General features: G+C 42.4%; 1 protein-coding gene across 2 annotated transcripts; it reads right to left on the bottom strand.

Annotated features, from left to right (window-relative positions):
• Window positions 1-2281: 2281 nt before the first annotated feature.
• HCF173 (high chlorophyll fluorescence phenotype 173) lies at window positions 2282-7853 on the bottom strand. Of its 2 annotated transcripts, XM_087373500.1 has the most exons (13): window positions 7071-7853; window positions 6640-6852; window positions 6264-6468; window positions 5980-6055; window positions 5723-5858; window positions 5478-5582; window positions 5176-5277; window positions 4997-5086; window positions 4794-4859; window positions 4465-4521; window positions 4288-4365; window positions 3501-3548; window positions 2282-2753 (listed from the first exon to the last, which is right to left on the bottom strand). In XM_087373500.1, exons 1-13 carry the CDS (start codon window positions 7713-7715, stop codon window positions 2682-2684), a joined length of 1893 nt encoding a protein of 630 aa, XP_087229626.1. In that variant the 5' UTR covers window positions 7716-7853; the 3' UTR covers window positions 2282-2681. The 2 variants fall into 2 exon arrangements, 1 of the variants encoding a protein (XP_087229626.1); XR_015540877.1 differs by lacking the exons at window positions 2282-2753; window positions 3501-3548; window positions 4288-4365 and having other exon boundaries at window positions 4466-4521; window positions 4983-5086.
• Between the last annotated feature and the right edge of the window lie 2303 nt (window positions 7854-10156).

The raw sequence follows: 10156 nt of genomic DNA, 5'->3' as shown, positions 1-10156 counted from the left end.
TCATGTAACAAGTGACTAGTCTTCTATAGCCTTTCATGGTTGAGGAGATCAATGTATATTCGGTCAGCACTTGGTTAAACTTAGTGGGTATTAAAAACTAATACTAAAATTGTTTCATGGAAAGTGGTCAAGTTGATTGCCACCTCACAATTGTTGGACAAGGTGCATATATATGTCGCTTGTGTGGTCCTCATTCATAATCACCTAAATGTTACTTATTCTAGAGCAATTGCATGTTATGCACCATGAATTGTGTTGGACAATGGTATTTTATCAACTACTACATCAAGATAGCTCTAGGGACACTAATGCTCTTCTTGTATAGGTCTCTATTCTTGATATCTCTTTATGACATCAAATAGACCATTTTGACTACTTTAAGGTCACTATTTGTGATGTTGAGTGGTAATGAATATGGAGGGATGCACTCTTAGTCTTTTATACCACTTGATACACAAGGTTTGGAAAAAGCTAAACAAATGTACAAGCCTTTCTACATCAATTATGAAATTCATAATTTATCATGGCTAATTTGAAACTTAAATCTTATAATTTAAACTTATCACTTAATACTTACTACTTACATAAAATACTAGTGCCCTGTGTATTATGTATATCAGCTGAGATCAAGGCTATTGTGCAAGAAAGGTGAGTTGCCCCATCCATAGCACAGCTACTCTTCTCCATCCACTTTGTAAAACTCCTCAACTGTAGATGGAAAGCCAACTTGCAAATCAAATATTCATGTGTCTCGAAAACTCCCAAAGGAAACTCTGGAACATATAAATGAAGAGCTTATTCCTTATAGTAATGAGTCTGGGCCAGCCTTCTCCAGAGTTACTACAAGGAAGAAAGAGAATTGTGCAAAGCCCATGAAGACATAGAATTTAGCACTCCTAGCTCTCTTAGGTTTGGATCACTTTTCTGGAATTTGAATTAATAGTTTTTAATGCAAATTATAAAATCGGTCACTTCTTAATTTTTCTTTAGATTTCCATAGATTTGTTCATGGAGTGAGCAATTAGAGTCGATCAACACAAACGAAGCAAAGTGAGAACTCCTATCTTGTCATGCAAATGAGACCAAAAGTTCAAGGATTTAACGACACTCCCATGCATACTTAATGTCCCTTTTTCGGTTGATGTGCGAAGTGCCAGCTGCAAATTGCTGAATAAAACCATTGATGTATCATGTAAGTCGACTCTTGTTGGGCTCTCTGCATGTCAACATCTCAAACCTTGACTTGAACCAAGCACCTACTTGTGCTATTGCCACTGACGAGGAGACATTAGATGCTTCCTTGTATCAAGAGCTGTGATTACTCTGGATAGAAGAGTATCGAGAACCCTAGCTTGTGTGAAGTCACGCAGTGCGTCCACTACAAATACGCAAGCTAAGAGTGGACACAGGGCTGGGTGGCAGGGGACGTGTCCCACACTATTCAGCGCACACATATATATATCGAGGTTGTTAGAAAAAGCATACACAGTGGAAGAGACCTAACCTTAGATAAGTCAACGACAGCCAGGTACAGCCTCTCTACATCCCCCTACATGTATCCATGTGGTGTGCACACTCTAGACCGAACATCGTGTAGGTCTCAAGCGCCGTTGCTCTCATTTAGGGGCTCACAGGTGGGGGATTGACCCTTGAATTCCAACAAGAGGATCACAAATGATTTCTATACATGGGAGGATCTCACACTGGGTGGTCATCACATGACAAGGGACCCTGAGCTCACTCTTCATACCTGTTAAGCCAACAAGGACATCAAGGGGGCTAACAAATAGGCATCCCGATTCCCATCCGAGTTACTGTGTTCACTGCATCAGGTATCAGGTTACGTCACACCACCCATAGGTACACTCCATAAGCAGAGTAGAGAACAGCGCCACCACATCTCATATACGCTACAGAGGCACCATGATCCTTGATATGCCCAACCATGCTTAGATCACTCGACAGATCAGATGTGGTGCCCAACTGCCTGAGGTATACATGATAACACCCCACATCGTTGGCTTGCTTCATTATTTATGGTTTTTTTGTTTAGTTTACACCTCTAGCTCCCCTGAATGGGGCGCTCTGATCGTTATATATTTAAGCCTTTGGCCTGATAGGCCTTTCATACAGATAAATCTCTCTCTCTCTCTCTCTCTCTCTCTCTCTCCTCTTCTCTTCTCTTCTCCACCCTTTGTACTCTGCCCTACAGAAGATTAAGCACCGTGCTTATGAAAAGATCTCAAAACAACAAGTTGAAATGGAACTTAATTGAATGCTGTGAAAGGTGCAAGATAAGGTTAAAATTTTATTTACACCAAGGAAACAAATTTCAGCTGATACGGAACACTTTTGCTTCAGCCAGGGATGATTCCTAGCCACTGTTGAATACATTCTCATGATGAACATGTTAGTCATTCAATCAATTAGTACTACCAAACTATGTACAGATACGAAATGAGCATTCGCATAAATGATCTTATTTACATTTGCTTACAGCACAGTAGCAGGGAGAGCTAGCAAATTGCTGAATGCGAACTTCGATCGCCCAAATTTTCTAGAGTTACAAATTAGCCGCTGCCTATTTGCTCCAAGAATCACCAATGGTGCCTTTCAATCTGCTTATTTTCTACATAGATTTGGCACCATTATAACAGAAAAACATCATCTAACAGCAAAAATCATGTGTTCTTCTCTAAGACAGACAAAGCTGGAGTCAAATAATTATTTGATTTGTCTGGCAAATGGGCCACCTGTTGCACATACAAGCAGAAGTAAGCCAGCTGCCAACCATCTTTTTGAAATTGGAAAATGGATTGGCATTCACTGAAGACATTAAGCCATCAATATTACACTCTGATCAAGCTAGCTTGTGCATGCAGACATTTACGGGAGCGAGATTTGTTGGCATGCACTATACAGGTTTATGGCCACACATGACAGCACAGTTAACGATTGTACCCAGTGCACCCAAACCTTTACAAACCAGAGGAGAATTCAACCTCAGGAAGGATGGCTTACTGGAAGAGTAAGATAAAGAGCCAACAATCTCAACAAAGTCCAGAAGGTTTTGGTTAGCTCTCACCACATCATGACCGTGGAATGTAAGGTATATAGGTGGGATTTGAGCCCAGCACTATATTGGCTTCATAAAAATGCGCATGCACACGCACAGACAGGTTTATGGCCACACATGACAGCAGAGTAGACAGCTGCACCAGACCTTTGTCAACCGGGGGAGAATTCAAGCTCAGGAAGGGATGGCTTCGTCGAAGAATAAGATTAAGAGCTAATAATGTCAACAAAGTTCAAAAGGTTGTGGTTGACTCTCACCAACATTATGACTATGGGATGAAAGGTATATAGATGGTATTTGAGCCCATCACTAAAGTGGTTCATGAAAATACGCATGCACGCGCACAGACAGGTGCAGGAAATCACACACACACATGCACACGGGGGGGGGGGGGGGGAGAGAGGGAGAGAGAGAGAGGTGTTACAAGTTCATATAACCCTTGTCCCTGCTCTGCAACATATTCATAGCATACCTGCATACAAGAAATTAATGGATCAAAAATACTGCTTGCGTAAAGAAGAAAGAGAGAAATGCTAGGATGAGCACATGCACAGGAAGGATGGCATGACGAAGAGGAGAAATTTAGGAGAACATTCCCATGCTTCAAAATGGACTACTGGCAGATTGTTACCATAAAAAGGGGAGCAGACAAGGGAATACTACTCTCCTCTGGCAGTGATGTGGGATGGCCAGCTTGAAAGGACGGAATGTGGGATGGCCAGCTTGAAAGGAGGGAATGCATGCTAAAAAAGGGAATTGGAGGAAGATGGGGCTCTCAGATTGGCTGACAGATATGTCGAAGCAGCCATGCGCGATTTACATGCTTAGCGTGTAGAGAAATTGCAATGTTAATGGGGGCTCCTACAAATTAGTCAAAAATCTCCCGTACAATAGGGGAACAGCTGTCTTTAAGGTTTGAGAGATCCAGCTGGATACAGCAGCTCATGTGGGAATGTTCTCTTATCCATGCCCACCAAAAAAATTTCTGAATTCAGCTAAACAGCAAAACAATCAAGTTTTACAGGAAAAAGACAAGCAGACATTCTTAATGCATTGGCATTATACAAAAGCAGGATAATCGATGAGACCAGAAAGCCTGAAGTGCAATACATGAGGTGGGATCTTTCTTCTATCAAATTTACTTTCCTTTGGAAAGAGGTAAAAGTACACAGAGCTTCTGATGCTTGCGAGTGCAAGTAGGTCAAACTCACATCAAAACTTCTGTTTCTGGCAACCGGATTGTGTAAAGCTTTCACACAGATGTCTGCCACATCAGCACAACTGATTCCCTGAATCACAAGACGTCATACAAACGCATAGCGCATTAGATTAAGTCCAAAACAAAAGCATAAAGAATTAACAAGAATGAGTTTCTGTAAGGTCACTGCCTGTGAGATTCTATTCCCTTGATCAAAAACAAGAGCCCGCTGCCCCCCTGGTTCCTCCTGCAGCCAAGCATTGGATATCAAATGTTCGTACTTCCTCACTGAATATTGATATGAGAGCAAATCAACACCAAAAAACCACTGCTTTATTACAATCAATCCATGCAATACATATTACAAAGAGGGCAGAGGAAGAGCGAGTAGCATTCACATAAATGAATGGAAGGGAAGAGCAAAAGAAACTTTGTGAATTTTAAAAAGACAGAAGTAAGGCTTGCAAAAAGACCGGGGAGTAAGACAGATAAAAGCACAATTGGCAGACTTCAGCACACCTGCAATGGTCCTGGTCTGATGATTGTGTAGCCCAGACCAGAATTCTTCAAAGCTGCTTCCCCACCCTTAACACAAAGCATGTAACGCATGTTAGTCTGTTTTCCCAGATCTGAGCAGAAAAAGCTCGTGTACAGCAGAACAAGCTCTTAACCAGTTGCTATTCAGGAACACAATGCTTTTTTGATTACATGCGGTGCTAAACCTGTTTAGCCTTGAGGACTTTCTCCCTTTCATCAGGGTCTATGCCAGCTCCTGTACAGGATATCAGAATGAAATCCGTTTCCTGCCCTGCCTGTCAAGTACACCATTACCGCCTTCTGATAAAGATTCTTGAAGTTATTAGAGGTCAGTCAAGACACAGAATGCAGGGAAACATCATACCGGCAACGCTTTGATGTAATCTATTATTAGCTTAAAACTGTTGTTGTCGCGCAAGTTTGGTGAATTTGAAGGGGCACTTCCTGTGCGAGCAGAAGCTGCCCTCTACATAAGAGAAGGCTCCCGCAAGTCAGTAGGTCTCCTTACAAGAGGATAAAACGCATCAAGCAATCCCGCAATGAGAACTGGTTCTGGATGAAAACCAGAGCACAACATCATCCATCCACAAAAAACACACAGCTAAACCAGCATATGCCATGCCTCGTTTAACTTAAGAAGTAACTGAATATAATACAAATACAGACCTGTTTCCGAGGCTCGAATCTAATGATCAGGGTGTGTATAGAGAAAGGATCAAGAGCTGGATCCTCGGGGTTCATAGGCCTAAATGAAGAAAACGGTATCCTTACCTGCAAGAAAGGCACGAGCTATGGTTCGTGATCCTGCTATTACTCTGAAGTAGCAAAGCAATTACAGAAGAGTTACAGAATAGAAGCAAATAATCACTGTTCCAACTTTATGTTGATTGAACGGTAAACAGTAGATATACCCTGCTGTAACCAAGACGAGTAGCAAATCGTGCAACATAGAGTATATTATGAGAAGGATCATCCATAGAGCATGCCTCCAATATCAAACTATATATCTTTCCATCCCCACATACAGACAAGACCAAGCCTTCGTACCTGCAAAAATCAATCAAGCGTTTCATTCTTTCACAAGACGATCATGTAACTCAGCTCAGAAATCTCCAGGCAGAGCCAAAAGTGTCGCCTTTACTGATAAAGGTAGCCAATACCCAAATACCTATCAAGGGAAAGGCCAGGAGGAAGAGAGAGCTTCTTTGCAACCTCAACGTAGCCTCCTCGAGTAAACACATACCCTGCACTGGGAGAAAGCAAGCATTAAGGACATGCTCTATGTTGCTTCGATTCTACAGGGTTGTCCGATGTGCTGTTAGAGACGTGCGTAAGGAATGGTAGGTTTAAAAGATCTTGAGCACAAGAATGAACAACAAATCTCAAGGCAAGAGTATAATTGAGCATATCATATGAAAACGTCGTATAAAGAGTCCCTTTCAGACCACTGACCCGAAAATGTTGCATTGCCATCTTCCCCAATCTCAAACTGGGCACCTATTCCCCCATCGAATTTCACAGCTATATCATCAGTGAAATATGTTCCCTGCCGGACCGCCCACCCTTCCTTTGCGTTCGGCAGACTGAATTTTGCAATCAACAGCTTGCTTTTGCTGCTCCGTCCAGCCCTGGTCTGGGCCATTCTGTGATTGAAATCCTGGAACATAAGAGGCGGGGCGAAACTGACAATTATCCTCTGGCTTGACAAGCTACCACGACCACTCATCACAATGCAATCCATTACACGCGAGTGACACAAAAGCGGAACCCTGCTTCACTGTAAAGGTGTAGAAACAGTAGTTATAAGTGTTTGTGTAATCTTAAAAACCTGGAAAGCCTTGCACAGATTGTAAACGCCAAAGCGATCCACTCTGTTAAGATCTCCAGTGATAGTAGATCGTGCTCTTGCACAAAATATGATCTTATTGCAGCCTTCTACGGCATCTTTGAGAGTTGAAGGCTCGCCAAGATCACCAACAACAATTTGCACTGATCTTGGGAGCATATCAAGTGTTTCTGGGTCTCCTTTCCGCACTAATGCCTGCATGAAATTGGAATCGACGTACAAAACGACGAATGACAAGATCCCAATAGATTGTGAGGAATCTCTCAGAATTTACGCAATCTTACAGAACAATGGCAAGCCCAACTAAGTCGTGCGCAATCACTTCATTTTTGCGCACACAGCGTTTGGAATTTCAACACATAAGACGGCGAGGCACATGGGAATGCTCATTCATTGATAGCAGGCAATGCTACCTTGACTTTGTAGCCGCGAAGTTGCAGCTTCCTAATGACGATCCGTCCAACACGGCTTGTCGCTCCGGCAACCAAGACCGTCGTCGTTTCTGCCCCCGGGATGGTGAAATCACACATGGGTCCTCCAATCAGGACACTGTCGTACCCTTCATCGTCCCGGGGCGACCGAGTGAGTTGCCCCAGCTCGGTGAATCGTCGCCAGACCTCGTCGAAAAGCTGTCGCGATCGGCGGCCAAGGCCGACGGGATTGACATCCTCAAGGCTCAAGGAGACGCCGGGGGCCTGCTGCGCCTGCGGCTGCTGCTGCTGCTGAGGAAGGGCTGAAGGAGGGGGCTCGGTGCTAGTAACGGTGGAGGTGGTGGCGGAGGAATCGAAGTCGGAGAGTGCAGATTCTTGCGAGGCCGCATCATTGCTGGCGGGGGTGTCATTGGTATTGGGAGGAGAGGAGGCGATCGGGGAGAGGCGGAATTGGCGAGAGAAGTGGATAGGGAGGGGGGGTTGAGGGGGGGGGAGGAGGAGGAAGAAAGAGGAGGAAGGGGGGGGGGAGGAGGAGGAGGAGGAGCAAGGGCAGGAAGAGGAGCGATCGAGGGAGGAGAAGGAGAGGGAGAGGCGATCGAGGAGGGAAGAGGAGGAAGCGATCGCCATAGCCAGGAAGGGAAGAGGGAGAGGAAAGGCAATCAGAGAGGAAGAAGGATCGCCATAGCCAAGGAGCAAGGTGCAGCTTCAGAGAGGGTGGCGATCGCCATAGCCAAAGCTCTACTGTGCTACTACAGCAGAACTAAGGTAAGGGAGAACAAAAGGTTTGATTTTTGGAGATGACGATAATAATATTAATAATAATAAGTGGCTCCCCTTTTTTTTTTCTTCCCTCTTAAATTAATCTTTGCCCCTTTTTGATTCAGAATCGCCCACGTAGATCCCTTCCCTCCATTCCCTCCCCTTATCCACTCGCTTTTCTTTCTACCACCTCATCCCCCCCTTGCCCCCCTTCCCTTTATCCATCCACATCTCATTGCCCACTTTTTGGCAGCTTCCCTCCCATTCATACCCTTTTCCTCATAAATATTATTCACCCTCTTCGTTTTTCTTCAATTTACACCCTTCCTTCCTTCTCTATTACATGTAGCTTCAAACCATTGAACTTCCCTCCTTTTAAAACATAGAATAGAATGTGTCTCCGTTCATTCTCTCAAGGACAAAATGCCTCCTAAAGGCTTCTAAGTACCTCAAATTCTAGGACTCCCTCTCTCTCCTCTCAAGATAGAATGTGTCTCCATGCTTCTCTCAAGGACAAAATGCCTCCTAAAGGCTTCTAAATACTTCAAGTTCTAGGACTCTTTCTCTCTCTCTCTCTCTCACACACATTTTTGAAAAGAAAATTTACTTCTTATTTTTTACTTCTCATTGCATCAAATTTGTATAAATGCCCATCATGGAAACAGCATGGCTAACCTTAACCTCCTTTGTGTGTTTTTATTTACTTTTCCACACTCTATGTCTACACCCTCTCTTCCACCAATACATAGCCATGGCTAAAGGAAGTCCTTACCTCACTTCATCCCTCCAAAATCTTTCAATCTCGTAGCAACAGTTAAAAGGTTGTTTAGCTATATTTTTTCTTTCCTCACCTTGTCCATTCCTTCCTTGGCTATATATTTTCTTTCCTGACCTTTGGCTATATATTTTCTTTCCTCACCTTGTACACTCCTCCCTTGGCTTCATTTTCAGCCAAAGGTTATACTAGAAGCACAAGATTGACTAATAAGAGACCTTTGTTCAAGCGGCAAAGATCACTAATATCGTCAAGGCATCCATAGCTACACATTATAATATGTCCATTCATCAAATATCATAGCTTTTCATTATAATGTTATTTCCTTAGCTACACATTACAATATGTCCATTCATCAAGTGGCTGTAGATTGCCCTCTTGAATGGATATATTGATGAAGAGGTATAAATGGATCAACCTAAAGATCATGAAGTCCTAAGTAGAGTATTTGAAATGCAAACTCATGAAATAATTTATGTATTGAAGTAAGAACAACGAAAATAAAATGCCTAATGTTATGCCAATTTACATTAGCTTGGATTTTGCATCCTCAACAAATTCATCTCTGCACATTCTCAAAGAAGGACCTTAGAACAAGACATAGCATGTTTGTAATCAATACTTATGTGGACAATTTGCTTCTCCAAAGTTCATGTGGACGACTTGCTGAAACTATTAAAGGTAAACCTACAAGACATGGGTCCTTTGCACTACTTTCATGGAATCAATATTTTAGAGGTTAGATGATTAGATTCTACTCCTCTAATGCAAATATACCAAAATGATTCTTCAATAGTTTAAAATGCTTAATGCAAAACTTATTAATACACCCATTACATGCAATCACTAAATATCAAGATATGCAAACTTTTGTATGTAGATCTAAAAGAATATTGACAATATAGGTTTTGGTTATAAATATGACTATCAATCCCAATTGAATTGTGTTAAGTCTGAATCATAGCTAACATGTAGATTTGTTCATTGGGAAATGCATTCTATTTGTCTTCATTGTGGGCTTTGCAAGGCAAACTGCAGTTTTCACACTACCAAATGAAGTTATAGAGGGGATGTGTTTGTTAACAGTGGACGCTTGGAACTAATGGAGGAGTTAAAGTCAAAAGGAAAGACAATCGCTTAAGATGAATGTATGTAGCAAGAAATGCTCTTTATACTACTTAGATCTTTTTGCTCAAGGTAGTACATTTGGCTCATTGGCAAAACTCAACACACTTACTAATCACATTGGTAACATGGGATGACCCTCTCTCTCTCTCTCTCTCTCTCTCTCTCTCTCTCTCTCTCTCTCTCTTATACATCTCCCTTAAGGCTTGGCATATACTACTTTTTACATTCATCTTCACCTAGTCATCAAGGTAGGTGCCTTTATAACTTACATTGAAACTTCTTCTAACAAGGGCCCCCCATTGTTTAGCTCAAGAAATTCTTCCACTCCAACTGCCTTATTTTGGCTCAATCCACACTATGTTGACTTTAGTATATAAGTCTCTTTGTGATTCGCTCAAACAGATGC

Source organism: Dipteris shenzhenensis, chromosome 4, assembly GCF_047967505.1.
Source record: "Dipteris shenzhenensis isolate YYH24624 ecotype China chromosome 4, Dip_SZ_1.0, whole genome shotgun sequence".
Lineage (NCBI taxonomy): Eukaryota > Viridiplantae > Streptophyta > Polypodiopsida > Gleicheniales > Dipteridaceae > Dipteris > Dipteris shenzhenensis.
This window is presented reverse-complemented; position numbering and strand designations above follow the sequence as displayed.